Source organism: Prinia subflava, chromosome 23, assembly GCF_021018805.1.
Source record: "Prinia subflava isolate CZ2003 ecotype Zambia chromosome 23, Cam_Psub_1.2, whole genome shotgun sequence".
NCBI classification, from domain to species: domain Eukaryota; kingdom Metazoa; phylum Chordata; class Aves; order Passeriformes; family Cisticolidae; genus Prinia; species Prinia subflava.
This window is the reverse complement of record NC_086269.1, coordinates 6,948,421-6,963,874: the sequence shown is the minus strand read 5'-3', so window position 1 is coordinate 6,963,874 and position 15,454 is coordinate 6,948,421. Positions and strand designations below refer to the sequence as shown.

Below are 15,454 nucleotides of genomic sequence, written 5' to 3'. Positions count from 1 at the left end.
GGGGGGGTCTCCACTCATGGGGGTGGCAGTGGGGGGTGTCACAGGGGTGGCACTGTTTCAGGGACTGTTGGGATTTGTCGGGGGTTCCAGAGGGTCTCTTCTCACCAGGTTAGCAGTAAGGGGTGTCACAGGGGTGTCTCAGTGGTGTCAGTGTCCCACAGAGTGTTAGGGGTTGTCGGCGTTGTCAGGGGTTGTCAGGGGGGTCTCCATTCAAAGGTGCAGAAGTGAGGGGTGTCACAGGTGTGTCACAGGGCTGTCAGCATCCTGGGGGTGACTGGCTGTGTCAGAAGGGTGTCAGGGAGTGTTAGGGGGCTGCTGGGGGGCTCTCAGGGGTCTCAGGATGTCCCCATTCACTGGGGTGGCAGAGGCAGGTGTCACAGGGGTGTCAGTGTGCAGATGATCAGAGATGTCTGGGGTGTGTTGCGGGGGTGTCAGGTGTCTGGGGAGTCTCTGCTCACCCGAGTGGCAGCGGCATGAGAAACTGTCCCAATCGTCACTGCAGTAGCTGTGGGGAGGGCAGGGCCCCGAGTCACAGGGATCAGGCAGGGCACAGCCCCCCTCCACGTTCACCTGCACCGCCTGTGCCAGGCTCAGGGCACCCGCAGTCACCACAGTGTCCCCAACACGCAGGCCCTGCAAGGTCACCCATCAGTGTTCTCATTGAGACCCCCCTGAGCCACCCTAGACCTCCCCCCCCATGTACTCTATGCCTCAGTTTCTCTCACCATTCCCCCAAGACCCCACAGGAACTCCCCGCACGGTGTGATCTCACCACCACATGGGGCCCACCATGTCACCCTAAAATCCCCTGCCCAACTGTCATCCTTACCTCAGTGTCCCTCACCAAAACACAGGACACCCCAGGACAACCTGGACCACCCTGCTGTGTCAACCCCTTCTCAGTTTCCCCCACCATGACACCAGACCCACTGGGCCACCCTGAACCCCCTGCATCCTGACACCTGTCATTGTACCTCAGCACCAAACTCAGCACCAGCTGGTGACATCCCTGTGTCACTGGCAGTGACACCTCATTGATCTGAGGCATCTCTCCACCCCAACTTCCCCGTGTGGGGTCATCTGTCAGTGACCCCAGTGACGCCCCAGCCACCATGACCCCTCCTGCCCCAGTGCCATGCCCAGCCTCAGTGTCCCTTGCTACCACCCAGGAGCTTTTGTGTCATCCCATTCAGTCTGTCCCCACAACATGTGACACCCCAAACCCCACACCAGGACCCGCTGTGCCTCCCCAGTCACATCACCTCTCGGTGCCTCAGTGGCCCAAACACCAGCCAGTACCCCCTATACTACCCATGACCTCCCCAGTCACACTTGTGTTCCCACGGCCATGTTCCCATTCTGCCCAGGCCCTAGGGTGATGTCCCTGTGCCCCATGTCACTATGCCCATGAGTACCCAGTGCACCCCCTACCCACACAGCCTATGTCTCCTTGTCCTGGGCAAACTCCCTGTAACAACATCCCTGTGCCCTTCTACATCCTGCCCATGTCCCCATGTCCTGAGCTATGCCCCCACTTCACGTCCCCAAACCCTGTGACATGTCCCTGTGCCTCCCACCCATTCTGTTCATGTCCCCACTTCTCTGTGTCATGTTTCCAAACCCTGTGCCTCTGTCCCAATGTCCCTGTGCTGCCCTTCATCATGTCCAAATCCCCACTCCCCATGCCATGTCCCCAAACCCTGTGCCCATGTCCCTATTCTCCCTCCCATTGTGCCCATGTCCCCAACCCCTCCTCAAATGTCCCAATGTCCCTGTGTACCCTTTTATCATACCCATGTCTCCAAGCCCTGTGCCTGACTTCATTGTTCCCTGTCCCCAACCTGTGCTACATCCCCAAGCCCTGTGCCAGGTCTCCAAGCACTGTACCCATGTCCCTGTGCCCCTCTTCATCATGCCCATGTCCTCAACCCCAAGACAAGGTCCTGATTCATTGTGTCCTTACCCTGTGCCACATTCCCAACATCTGGGCCCACATCTCTGTGCCCATTTCCCCAAACCCCATGCCATGTCCCTGTGTTCATGTGCTGCCCTCCCATTGTGATCATGTTCTTACCCCCTCTTCCACATCCCCAAGCCCACTCTCCACCCCTACACCTGCCACCCCTTGCTCCCCATACTCTCCAAGCTCCATACCTGCAGGCACCCCTGGAACCCCTCCTCCACGGTGCCACCATCCCCCAGCAGCCCCCCGAGACTCAGCGTGCGCAGTCGCAGTCCCTGCAGCTCTCCAGGGACATCGCCGACCACCTAGGGGGCACAGGGACTCCCGTGGGTGACTTGGGGTGCCACAGGGGGTACCACAATGGCACCCGGGGATCATCAGAGTGGTTGCCCCCCTGTGCCTCAGTCTCCCCCTACCTGGTGGCGGCCATAGTCGAGGTTGAGGAGGAGGAGTAGGGTGGCGGAGGGATTGAGCCCAGAGCCCCCCCGCAGCTCCAGCTCCACGTGGTGCCAGGCACCGTCATTGACTTTGGCCTGGGGTAGACGCAGGGTGGCCAAACGAGCCCCCCCTTGCCAGGCACCAGCCTCCACCTGCCCCTCGCTCAGCTGTGAGGGGTAGACACATCAAGGACCCCAAAAACCTGGTGAGCACCAGGAACTGCCCACCGGGAAATACAATTTCCCCTGAGACAATAACAGAACTCCCTGGGTAATGCCTCCTCGAGGGGTGGCACCCCCTTGCACTGTTTCCCGCCCCCAGCAATACATCCCCCCCATAGCAATGCCTCCAATGCCAACAGACCCCCTCCAGGGCACTACTTCCCCTGGCATATCTCTGAGGTTAACTCTCCTATTCCAACCCCCCATGCCACTACTTCCCAGTGGCCATATATACCCCCCCCAGACAATACCTCCTATTCCAATTGCCCTCAGGGCAATGACCCCCACAGCGTAACAAACCTCGTGCCAACAACTCCCCAATACCAATAATGCAAATAACTTCCAACACCCTCAGAGCAATAACCCCTGGCACTGCCCCAGTGTAAATCCCCCTATACTCCCGCTCAGGTCAATACCCTCCCAGTGTAATGCCCCCTATATGACACCAAAACCAATACCTCCCGTGGCAATGACGCCCACCCACATCAATAATCCCCCCAGGGCAACCACCCCCCCTCCCCAGCACTTTCCTCAGAAAAACTCTCCTATTTGACTCCCCCATGCCCTCCCTGTGCCCTCCCCATTTCTTCCCCATGCTCACCTGCAGAATGAGGGTTAGACGGCTTCCGGCCCCCGCCCGCAACAGAACCCCGCGGGGGTGGCGGGTGCGGAACATGATGCGGACTGGCCAGGGCAGGGAGAGGGGCAGCGCCAGCCCATTCCACACCATGCGGCTGCTGCCCATGAACCTCTGCGGGCCCGCCATCTCTGCAGGGCATTCACGTGGGACAGGGGGCAACTCCCATGGACCCCCCCCAAGCTCACCTCAGGGACCCATGCACTACTGAGGTGGCCACGCGCCCCCCCATAGAGACCACCCACACCCACCCACAGACTTCTCAGACCCCACCCAGAACCCCCCACAACCCCACGTGGCCTCTCCCATACCCACCCTTGGATCCCCAGAAACCACCCAGGAATCCCATGCAGATCCCACACATGCCAACACACCATCCCACATATCTCCTGCACACACCCACAGATCCCCTGTACCCCCTCATGAACCCACAACTACTCCACGGACCCCCAAACACATGCAGGGATGCCCCTCACCCCCCTCCCACACCCCTCACACCCACCCAAAGACCCTCCCCATGCCCCCCGTGGACCCACAACAAGCCTATGGACCCTACACAGCTCCACCACACTGTCCCCCCAGGCCCCCCAGTACCCTCCTGGCAGGTTTTGCCCCCAAAGCCCAGCGGGCAGCGGCAGCTGAACTCCCCCCACTCATGCACGCAGGTGCCACCGTTGTGGCATGTATTGGTGTCACACAGGGTCTTCTTGGGGGGACAACCTAGGAGGAGGCACAGGGGTCACATGCCACAAATGACCTTGGACCCCTGGCTCCATGGGGCATGGACACCCGCACATCCTTGAACCCTTATCCAACCCCATGATCCTAGGACCTCCTGACCCCCCACCCCACATCCCAACCTCACCTCAAAGGGGATAAAACCCCAGCCAGTCCCCCAGCCTTGGCATTCCCCCACCTACAGGGAACACAGCCTTGTCTGTGCCAGCCACTCCAGCTCAATGGTCTTGGCAGCCTCTCACCGCCCACCCCACAACCAGGGGACACAGAATGCCCTACCACTGGGTACCTGAACCCCCATCCAACCCCATGAGCCTGGCACCCTCTCCCCACATCCATGGGACACAGCACTGTCCAGACCTGGGCCCCCAGCCAGTCCCCGAGCCCCAGCAACCCCTGCTCTATATCCCACACCCTGGGGGCACAGCCCCATGGCCCTGGCAACCCTGAACTCAAACCTACACCCCTTGACTTCCCATCCCACACCCAGGGGGCACAGAACTCCCACTCCAGCCCGTTCAGTGGACCTCTCTCCAGCCCCATGGCCCTGGCATTCCCCAACTCCCTCCCCACACTCAGGGGGCACAGCTGTGTCCTGTGTCCCCTAGTCCTCCATCCAACCCCATTACCCTGCCATCCTCTCCCCACACCCAGGGGGCACAGCATCCCCCATGCCCCCTGGACTCTCATCCATCCCTCCAGCCCTGGAAACCCTTCCCATCATTCAGGGGACACAGCCCCACTACTCAGGTATCCTTTAACCCCACACCCCGTCTCCCTCTGCTCGAAGGACCACAGCACCCCAGCCCCTGCCCAGTCTCCCAGCCACGGAGCCCACCAGGCAGGGTGCCGTTGTTAGCAATGAAGGCTGCCATGTCCACGGGGCGCTGGTCAATGTGGAGGTGCCGCATGCACCCCACAAAGTGCCGGCTGCGGATTGGGAAACTCTCGGGCAGCGTTGGGACCCCCCCCAGCAGCAGAGGCCCTGTCAGGTCCAGTGACCTGCAGAGCCCACCATCACCTTGTCGACTCAAGAGACCCCCGAAGGACCCCACAACCCATGGAAACCCCGAGGGAACCCCAGGGGACATGCAGCCACCTCCCATCCCACACGAGTCACAAGGGAACCCCAAAGAACACCCACTCACCCCAAAACTTATGGGGACCTGAGGGACCTCCCAAGGGGTGTTCACCCATAGGGAACTCAACAGACCCCCAAGGGACTCCCCATTCCCCCAACACGTGGAGACCCCAAGAGAACCTCCCCAACCAATGAGGACCTCCAGTGACCACCCCATCCATAGGGATCTGTGAACCCCAAGGGACCTCTCACCAGTGAGGACTCTAAAGGTACCTCACCCATAGGGACCATTCACCTCCAAGGGACCCCTCTATGGGTACCCCAAGGAACCCCCACCCATGGGGTCCCCAGGCCCTCCTCACTTCTTGCTGCCAGTCTGGGTGCCCTGGGCAGCGCAGGAGTAGTTGCCGAGGCGGGGCCCGAAGCGCAGGGCCATGGCTGTGTCACAGTCGTCCACAGTCACCACAGCCACCTTCTGCTCTGAGGGGCCCTGTGGGATCCCTGAGCGCCCCACAACTGGCTGGGGGGCCCCATATCAGGCGGGGGGCCCAGGACCCCCATCCTGCATATTTGTCCCACTCCTCATCCTCCCACTGCCCTCTGGCCCCTCAACCCTCACCACATTCCCATGCCCCTCCAGCCCACCAGTCCCGCACCCTTCAGACCACCCCCAACACTCCTCTCCATCCCTTCAAGCCCCCCTTGAACCCCTCAATGGTCCCTTTCATCCCCCCCCCAGCCCCCATCCCTTTGACCTTCTCTTCCTCCATACCCCAACCCAATTCCTCAGGGATCCCCACAGGTGAGGAATGGAAGTGGGGTTCCTTGGGGGGCCAACGGGTGAGGAAGGGAGTGAGGTTCCCTCAGAGTCCTCACAGATGGGGGCAGCTCTTGAAAGTCCCTTGGAGTCCCCACAAATCACTTCTCTACTCTCTTCATCCCTTCGACATCCCCTTCCCCTCCACTCCTTCCTCTTCCTCCATCTCCCATCTCTTGGAACCCCCATGGGTGGGGCATATCCCATAGGGGTCTTTTAGGTGCCCCAAACCCCCTAACTGATCCCCCCCATTTCTCCATTCCCCTACCCTTACCCTCCATCTTCCCTGCTTCTGTCTGCCCCAAACACTCCCCACGCACTGTGCCCCCCATTGCCCCACCTTGTTGTAGTAGTGCAGCTGTACCCGGTGCCACTGCCCATCGCTGACACCTCCTGGCACAAAGGGTGACACCGTGGTGGTGGCCTCACCTGTGGGCACAGCGTCAGGGCAACACAGCCAGGGGCAAGGAGGGGTGGCAGTGCCAGAGATGGGATGCCCAGGATGCAGTGCCAGGGATGCAGTGTCAGGGATAGGATGCTGGGGATGCAGTGTCAGGCAGTGCCAAGAATTGGCAGGCCAGAGATGCAGTGAGGAATGCAGTGAGGAATGCAATTAGAGATGCAGTGCTGGCAATGGGATGCCCAGGATGCAATGCCAAGCAGTGCCAGGATGGGATGTCTGGGATAAAGTGAGAGATGCTGTGAAGAATACCGTGCCCACAAGGGTGCCAGGGTGCAGTGCCAGGGTGTGGCAGGGGCAGTGTGTACCTGCTTACCTGCTGAGAAGGTGAGCTGCAGCTGCTCATCCACAATCTCCAGTGCCACGAAGTCATGCCGCTCGTTGAAGCGCCCGTTATACAGCAGGAGTCCGTCCCGCTCCTGTGTGGCAAACCTGGGGAACACAAGTGCCAGGAGTGCCTCAGTACACCCCAGTCCCACCATGCCACCCAGGCACTCCCCAATACCCCCTGACTCTGCCATGCCCCTGAGGCACACCCCTCATGCCCTGCCCCCATGACTTTGTACCCACTATGAGATGCTGGTACCCATCAGCCCCTTCCCCTACAAGGTGCCCCCCACCCACTGCCCCCCATGCCAAGTGATAACCAACACCCTTTGCTCCCACCCTGTGCCCTCAGGGTGCCCAGCACCCAATTACCCCCCAGCCCATCTGATGCCTTTGAGACACCCACCATCCCACACCCCAAATGATGCCAATGGGAGCACCCACCAATCCACCCAGTGCCCACAAGACACTCATCACCTCACATCCCATCACTTAATCTCACACCAACGGGGCTACCATCACCATCTACCCCACGCCCCATGTGACACCCTCAGGGGCACACATCGCCCCCCACCTCCCCAGATTCCTCCAGGCTCACGTGAGACCAAGGGTGAAGTGGAAACGCTGGCGGAGCCCACGAAAAGTGAGGAAGGAGTGCGGGGGGAAGCTGCGGGTGCTCATGGTGCAGAAGGGCTTCTCATAGTGTCCAGGGGGGCACTGGCACCGGAATCCTCCCACCAGCAGGTTCAGGCAGGTGCCCCCATTCCGGCAGACCCCTGGGGTGCAGCGGCCGCCCCGGGCACTCAGGTCACAGTGCTCCCCTGTGTGACATCCAGAACCCCAAAGCTGGGGTGAGGAGTCCCATCTCCCCCCACACCTCCCTATTAAACCCAGAGTGGCCACCTCAGGTGCTCAGCTTGCAGGGCTCGCCTGTGTGATACCCCAGTGCCACCAGCATCCCAAAAATGGGGGTGGGGGTCCTCTCTCCTCCCCATCCCCCCGGTAACCTCCGAGTTCTCCCTCCAGGTACTCACACAGCTCCCCAATGTGACACTAAGCACCCTAAGTGGGAGGGTGGGGATCCCTTCTCCCTCCCCCCAGCATCTTTATCCCAGCTCTATCACCATGGCAACCACCTCCCATTGCCATGGAAACCCAGAGACACCCTCTCCTCTCACATCCCCTCCCCCACCTGGCTGGTACTCCCCACTAGGGGGTCCCGTGGGGGCTGGAGTCCCAGGGTGGGGGTAGGGGATATGGCCCCAGTGCCATCAGTCTACTGGCAGAGGCAGGGAGGCAGGGAGGGAGAGAGGGCTAAAGAGCTGGATGAGGGAGGATGAGGATGGACACTATGGGGACGGGCTGGCCAGTGGCTCTAACCAGTGAAGTCTTCGTGGCACTCGCAGGTGTATCCGCCCTCACGGCTCCGGCACCGCCCGTTGCTGCCGCAGGGGCTGGAGTAGCAGAGGTCGATCTCGGTCTCGCAGTAGTCGCCGGTGAAGCCAGGTGGACAGCGGCACCGCAGGCCTGTGACGGGGTGGATGGGGCGAAAAAGGATGGTGTCGGAGGCGAGGAAGGGCGCAGAGCTGTCAAACTGCAGCACGGAGACACAGCGCATGTAGTTCTCGCAGGGCTCGCGCAGACACACGTTGTCATCAAAGGGCAGGACGCGCTGGGCTGTGGTGGCCGCCAGGAGCGACCGGTTAAGGTACAGCCGCTCCTGCAGCTCCTCCGACAAGAAGAACCGCGACGCGCCCGGCACCGCCGCCGGCAGCAGTGCTGAGAGGCTGACATTGAGGATCCGCGCCGGCCCCACATCTGTGTCCGTCTGGATGTTGAAGAGGACGACATGGTGGCGGGGGGTGGCCAGGACAGTGGCCACCCCCTCCAGGAAGCGGCTGAGCAGGGGGGACAAGAAGCGCTCCTGGGACATGTCGGCCAAACGCAGGGTGATGCTGTTGCTGAGCATCTCATCTGTGATCACTGTCACCCGCAGCGTGCACTGCGCCGTTGCGCTGTGAACGCCATCTGGGGACAAAGGTGGAGCACAGGAAGGGGTCAGCGACAGCAATGGACAACTCTGGGAAAGCATAGTGGGATGGGAATAGTGCTGGATATGTGGCAACCAACCAAATCAGCTGCTGTTGGATGGAGACGGTGCTATGGGGCCACCATGGAATGGGGACAGCGCTGGCCATGAAACACCCAGCCTATACATGGAACGGGGACAACACTGGCTATGAGGTGGCATTCCCACTTGATCAGCATGGAATGGGGACAGTCAGGTGGGGACAGTGCAGGCTATGGGGACCTTTCCTGCTCAGCCACCAAGGAATGGAGACAGTGATGGTTATAGGGTTGGTGCTGGTTATGGGACTGGTGCTGTTTTTGGGGTGCCCATCCCACCTGGCCATCACAGGGTAGGCACAGTGGGATGGGGATGGTGTCAGCAATGAGGCTGGAACTGGTTACAAGGCTCCTGTCACACCTGGCCACTACTGAATGGGGACAGTGCTGGTTATGGGGCTGGTGCTGGTTGTGGGTGCCCATTCCACTTGGTGACCATGGAACGGGGACAGTGTGGTTCATGGGGTGCCCATCCTGCTTGGACACTGTGGGGTGGGGGCATCTGAATGGGGTTGGTGGTTGGTTATGGGGTTGGGGCTAGTTATGGGGTTAGTGCTGGTTTCTGAGCCTGGTATGGGGATGGTGCTGGTTAAGGGGCTAGTGTTGGTTGTGGGGTTGGTGCTGGTGGGGAAGCAAAATCTCTGCTAAGACTGGGGCACCCACCTTTCTCCTCCTCCTCTTTGTCCTCCCCCTGGCCAAGGGCAGCAGGATGCAGGACAGATAGGGAGCAGGCAGACAGATGGATGAAGGAAGCACGGGGACAGGTGGAGGGCCAAGCAGGCAGAAGGGGGTGCTGCAGGGGGTGGCAGGGACCAGGGCTGCCCAATGGCCCATGGCCAGTGACTGGTGGCCAGTGGCCGGCAAGGGGAAGGTTGCCATGGCCACGGCTGTGAGGGCCCAGCTATGGCTGGACTTTTTGTTTCCCTCCCACCTGCCCCTGTGTTTGGAGGTGGGGGGGGCGGCGGAGGGGGCCGAGGGAGACTCCCTGCCCCCACCCTTTGTGCCCTGGGCCCCTTGCTATATGTGGCCAGAGCAGGGACCCTAGCCAGGGGAAGCTGGAGGGCCATGGAGGCCATGTTGCTGGGGACAGTAGACATCAGTCATAGCCTGTGACCCAGTTTCCCCCTGACCTGAGGGTGACCAAGGAGATGTTTCCCCATCTTGGGGTGAGCCCCATTTCCCAGAAGCACCTCCTGGAAACCCCACCACCCAAACAGTGCTGACAACTGAGGCAAAATCCCCCTTATCTTGTGACCCTCCCCCCCACTGGGTTTAGGGACCTCTAAGTGGAGGTCAGGGTGCCCTCCCAAATACACACACCAGGCCCTGTGTCTCCTGCCCTGAATTCGTCAAGTGGAGTCTCCTGGAAACACAAACATTGCAGTGCCAGGACTCCCCCAATACTGCACTGCACCCTGAGCCTTCCCAGATTCACCCATCAGACCCCCCATAAAAACCCCCAAGGGTACCAGGACCCCTGCTGGCCCACACCAGTCTCTGCTCCAATACATGCAGTGGGTCCTGCCCCATCCTGCTCAGTGACATACAGAGAAGTGCCAGGACCACCTCTAGACAGCTTAGGGTGGTGAGGAAAGCACGGAAGGTGCTAGGGACCCCAGTGGCCTCCACTTGGATGTGTGGGGCATGAGGGAGGCACAGCATCCCATCATCCCCCCCTCCCCTAGATCTGGAGGGTGGAGACAACCAGGATGGGGTGGTGGAACTCCAAAACACCCCAGTGGCATGGTGGGACCCCACAACACATCATCTCTTCTGATCTGGAGAGTGGGGGCAGCCAAAACAGGGTAGTGAGACCCCATAAAACCTTGCCTCCATGCAAAAATAGATGCCAAGGTAGCCAGAAACCTCACACGCCTCCCCCTGCAAGGTGCCCTCCATGGGTGGGGGTCTTACCAGAGACAGACACCCTCATGACGGCCTCAAGTGGGCGGTTGTTGTCCAGGGCTGGGCTGAGGCGCAGGTCTCCACTGTGTGGGTCCAGCAGTACAAGGTTGAGCTCATTGCCCTGCTCAAATGTGTAAGTGAGGTGATCAGAGACATCAGGGTCATGGGCAGGGATGCGGCCAATGACACCTCCAGGGAAGCTGCCAGAGCGGTTGGTGATGTAGTTGTTGAAGAGGATCTCAAAGTTCTTAAGCTGGGGGCTGTTGTCATTGGTGTCACGCAGGCGCACATGGATGGTGGCTCGACTGACCAGTGGTGCCGAGGTTGCCTGGACCACCATGATATATTCAGCCTTGGTCTCATAGTCCAGATCAGCCAGGGCGGTGAGCTCTCCGGAAAAGATATCCAGCTGGAAGACCTCGGGGATGTTGCCCTCCACGATCTGGTACATGATCTGGGCATTGGTGCCCTCATCAGGGTCAGTGGCAGTGATCCGGGCCACCACCAGCCCAATGGGGCTGTTCTCCTCCACAAAGATGTCAAACTCATCCCGCTCAAACACAGGTGGGTTGTCATTGACATCCAGCACTGTCACCTGGATGTCCACTGGCGTCCTCTGGGCTGGGACCCCCTTATCCACAGCGAATGCCCGCAGGGAATACAGTGGCACATTCTCCCGGTCCAGACGGCGCAAGGTGCGGACAATGCCCGAGGTGGACTCAATGATGAAGTCACCATCACCATCATCACCCCCTTGGAAGGTGTAGAAGACCCTGGCATTGAGCCCAGAGTCACGGTCGGTTGCGGAGACCTGGAGGACGCTGGTGAAGGTGGGGACATCCTCGTAGATGGATCCCTGGTAGGAATGACGGAGGAACTGAGGTGCGTTGTCATTGACATCACTCACCAGGATCTCCAGATAAGTTGTGTCAGATTTCTGTGGGATACCATTGTCCTGTGCTGTGATGGCCAGGGTGTAGGACACCTGGTCCTCATAATCCAGCTCCATCTGGGTAGTGACAGCACCAGTCTCAGCGGCAATGCTGAACTGGGGGATGCTGTCCTCCATCAGGTAGGTGATGCGGGCGTTCTCCCCTGTGTCCTCGTCTGTGGCACTGATGACCACCACTGTTGTGCCCACTGGTCGGTCCTCATTGATGTTGATAGTATAGTGGGAGCTCTGGAAGACAGGGCGGTGGGTGTTGGCATCAGTGACATTAACAACCACCTGGGCAGTGTCCTGGCGGGTGCCATCAGAGGCAGCAATGGTGAGCAGGTATTGCCGCTCCAGCTTGTAGTCCAGGGGCAGGGCAAGGGAGATGAGCCCACCACCGCTCTGGCTGGTGATGGAGAACCGGTTACGGGTGTTACCACTGGAGATCTGGTATGTGATGATGCTGTTAGCATCACGGTCGACAGCAGAGACAGTCAGGACACTGGTACCTACTGCTGCATCCTCGTTCAGGCGAGCGCTGTACTCCCGCTGGGTGAACTCAGGGCTGTTGTCATTGACATCCAGGATGGTGACACTCACACTGGCCATGGAGGCCTTTGGGGGGGTGCCCTGGTCCTGCGCCTCCACCCCGAAACTGTAGAAGTCAACAACCTCCCGGTCCAGCTCAGAGGCCACCACGATCCACCCAGTGTTGTTGCTGATGACAAAGGGGAAGCCAGTGCCAGTCTCCAGCAGGGTGTAAACTAAGCGGCTGTTGTCACCTGAATCAGCATCAATGGCTTGTATATGGATGACAGAGTAGCCTATGGGAACATTCTCCAGCACCGTGGCCTGGAAGGGTGTGCTGACAAAGATGGGTGCATTGTCATTGACATCCAACACCTGGATGGTAACCAAACCACTGATATTGGACAGAGGTGGGCGGCCACCATCCTGAGCCCGGATCCGCAGGGTGAATTCCTTGGTAACCTCATAGTCCAGGGGGGTAATGACATCCAGCATGCCTGTCTGCGCATCAATGTAAAAGTGCCCACGGGTGTTGCCACTGACAATGCTGTAGTGCACCAGTGCATTGGTCCCTTTGTCACGGTCGGTGGCCGTGACCTGCAGAACCGCCACATTGGGCACCACGTCCTCAGCTACCTGTGCCACGTAACGCCGCTCGCTGAACTGCGGTGCATTGTCATTGTCGTCCTCCACAGCAATGTGGACAGTGGCTGTGGCACTCCGGGGACTGGGATCTTGGCCCTGGTCTGTGGCCTCCACTAACAGCTCAAAGGCATCCACCACTTCCCGGTCCACAGGGCCACGGGTGCGGATGACACCTGAGCGGGAATCAATCTCAAAGACCTCGTTGGCGTCACCAGTATTGAGGAGGCGGTAGAGGATGTTGGCATTGGGACCAGTGTCACCATCAGTGGCCCGCACTGTCAGTACCTCATAGCCCACCTCCAGATTCTCTCGCACACTCTCCCGGTATTCTGGCTGCTCAAAGGCTGGGTCGTGGTCATTGGCATCGCTCACCATCACCGTCAGCGTGGCCATGGCACTGCGCCGGGGTGTGCCATGGTCCACTGCTGTCACACGGAACACATGAGTGTTCTTGCTCTCACGGTCCAGCGGTGCAGTGGTGCTGATGGCACCAGTGACAGGGTCCACAGTGAAGAGGGCATCAGAACGGCTGTCGAAGAGTGCAGCCATGGCATAGCGCAGCTGGCCTGCCTCCCCCTCATCAGGGTCCTGTGCTGTCACTTGTGTCACTGGTGTGCCTGCTGGCTGGTTCTCCTCCACTGTAGCCTGGTAGCTGGAGGGCTGGAACTGCGGTGCTGTGTTGGGGCTGCGGCAGGGGCGGTGGTGAGGTATGGGGGGCCTGGGGACAACTGTTATCTGGGACACCCCAACATCCCCAATGTCGATTGCATCCCCAATGCTACTGCTCTCCCTAGGGATGTTGGTGTTCCCAGCATGTCCAGTCTCCACAATGTTCCTGGTGTCGCTGGGGATTTTCCCAGTCTCCCCATTATGTTCAGTGTCTCTGGTGCTCCCAGTATCCCTGGGGACTTTCCTAGTGCTTCGAGCATCTCTGGAGACTCTCCCATTCTCCCCAGTGAGTTCAGAATTCCTGGTGCCCCTGGGGACTGGAGTGCTCCCAGTGCCCCCAACACGCCCAGTGCTCAGCAGGTTCCCAGAGATCCCGGTGGCTGTGGGGATGTTGGTGCCCCCGGTGTGTCCAGTATTCCTGGCACTCCTGGTGCCCCTGAGGACATGGCTGCTCCCAGTGTCTCCAGTTCCTCCAGTAACCCCGGTGCCTCCACTATCCCGTGTGCCTCCAGCGTTCCTGGTGCTTCCAGCGCCCGCAGTGCCTCCAGGCTTCCGGGTGTCTCCAACATTCACGGTGCCTCCAGTGTCCCCAGTAACCCTGGTGCCGCTGATATCTGGAGACCCCGTAACGCCGCCGCCACTGTCCCCACTGGAAGAGCCAGTGCCTAGTGCGGTCCCATCGCTGCCGCCCGCGGCCAGTGCGGGCCCAGCGCTGTCGCCGCTGTCGCCGCTGTCCCCGGTGCTCGGCGGGGCCCGCGCACCGCCGCTGTCCCCGGTGCCGCCGCGGAGCTGGAGTGGCGCCGGGAGCGTGCTGGACGGATGGGTGCGGGTGCCGCTGCCGACGCCGGTGCTGATGCCTGTGGAGGTGCCGGAGCCGATGCCGGTGGCGATGGCGATGGCCGGTCCTGGTTCGGGCAGCAGCAGCAGCAGCAACAGTGGCAGCAGCGGGAGCGCAGCTCGGGGGGTGGGCGGAGGGCCCATGGCCGCTGCCCCCCGCTGCCCCCGGTGCCGGTGCTGGTGCCCGCAGCGACCCGCACCGCCGCCTGCGCCCCGCCCTCGCCCGCGCGCGCCCGCCGGGGCGGAGCTGCCAATTCATCGGCCCGACCGCGCTTAAAGGAGCCGCCGCCGCCGCCCCCGGCACCTGCCGGCGGCACGCACAACCGCACCGGCAGCGGCAGGGCGCAGGCAGCGAGCGTGCACCGCGAGCAGGTTGCGCACATGTGAGGTGCACATGTGCGCCCTGCGCGCACACATGTACGTACACATATACGAAGGGCCTTGGACGCACCTGTGCATTGCAGATACGCCTGTTGCACGCGCAGGAACACGCACGTCGCACACGCAGGGCACACGGGCACCAGCGAGCACATATGACATGGGAACCACGTATGTGACACACACAGCACATGTGAAACACACACGGAGCACACACATGTGAGACAGAGCACGTTTGTGATAGCACAGAGATCATGTGTGTAAACACACAGCACATGTGTGGCACATACAGCACGTGTCACATACGACCCCCCCAGCCCCCCGTGTCCCCACCGCCGGCCGTGACTCCACACTCGGGAGTCCGTGCCCCCTCAATCCGTAGCACCCCTCCCGATTCCCAGGCTCGTCCCATCGCACCAGGACCGGGGGCAATAGAACAGACTGGGAGCGACTGGACCAGGCTGAGAGGGACTGGGGATGCTGGGGCCACTGGGACAAAGTGGGAGGTACAAGAGATATTGGGGAGCGCTGGGACAGATTGGGAGGGACTAGAGAAGCTAGACGGGACCAGATCCTCGCGGTCCGCAGGAGCTGCCGCCTTCCCCAAGCCGGCGCCGGTGTCAGGGCGTGGGTGCAGGCAGGCGGCGCGGAGTCGGCCCCCGCCCCAGCGGAACGGGTCCGACGGGTACCGGGGAGGGGCCCTCAGCGCCGGGGCGGTGCTTGGAGCACCAGAACCCCCGCCTCCGCCG

General features: G+C 60.9%; 1 protein-coding gene across 7 annotated transcripts in view; it reads right to left on the bottom strand.

Moving 5' to 3' along the window:
* CELSR2 (cadherin EGF LAG seven-pass G-type receptor 2) overlaps positions 1 to 14,547 on the bottom strand; it is a 30,615-nt gene extending 16,068 nt beyond the window's left edge. For 5 of the 7 annotated variants that reach the window (XM_063418383.1, XM_063418387.1, XM_063418386.1 and 2 more), the window contains exons 1-12: positions 10,724 to 14,547; positions 8,063 to 8,710; positions 7,281 to 7,503; positions 6,672 to 6,787; positions 6,236 to 6,324; positions 5,441 to 5,598; positions 4,836 to 4,999; positions 3,854 to 3,979; positions 3,224 to 3,390; positions 2,380 to 2,568; positions 2,155 to 2,268; positions 459 to 633 (exon numbers count right to left, since the gene is read on the bottom strand). In XM_063418383.1, coding sequence (XP_063274453.1) covers positions 459 to 633; positions 2,155 to 2,268; positions 2,380 to 2,568; positions 3,224 to 3,390; positions 3,854 to 3,979; positions 4,836 to 4,999; positions 5,441 to 5,598; positions 6,236 to 6,324; positions 6,672 to 6,787; positions 7,281 to 7,503; positions 8,063 to 8,710; positions 10,724 to 14,471 — 5,917 coding nt within the window. In that variant the 5' untranslated portion in view covers positions 14,472 to 14,547. The remainder of the gene's footprint in view (positions 1 to 458; positions 634 to 2,154; positions 2,269 to 2,379; positions 2,569 to 3,223; positions 3,391 to 3,853; positions 3,980 to 4,835; positions 5,000 to 5,440; positions 5,599 to 6,235; positions 6,325 to 6,671; positions 6,788 to 7,280; positions 7,504 to 8,062; positions 8,711 to 10,723) is intronic. The other 2 variants (XM_063418385.1, XM_063418384.1) reach the window with 2 other exon arrangements.
* Between the last annotated feature and the right edge of the window lie 907 nt (positions 14,548 to 15,454).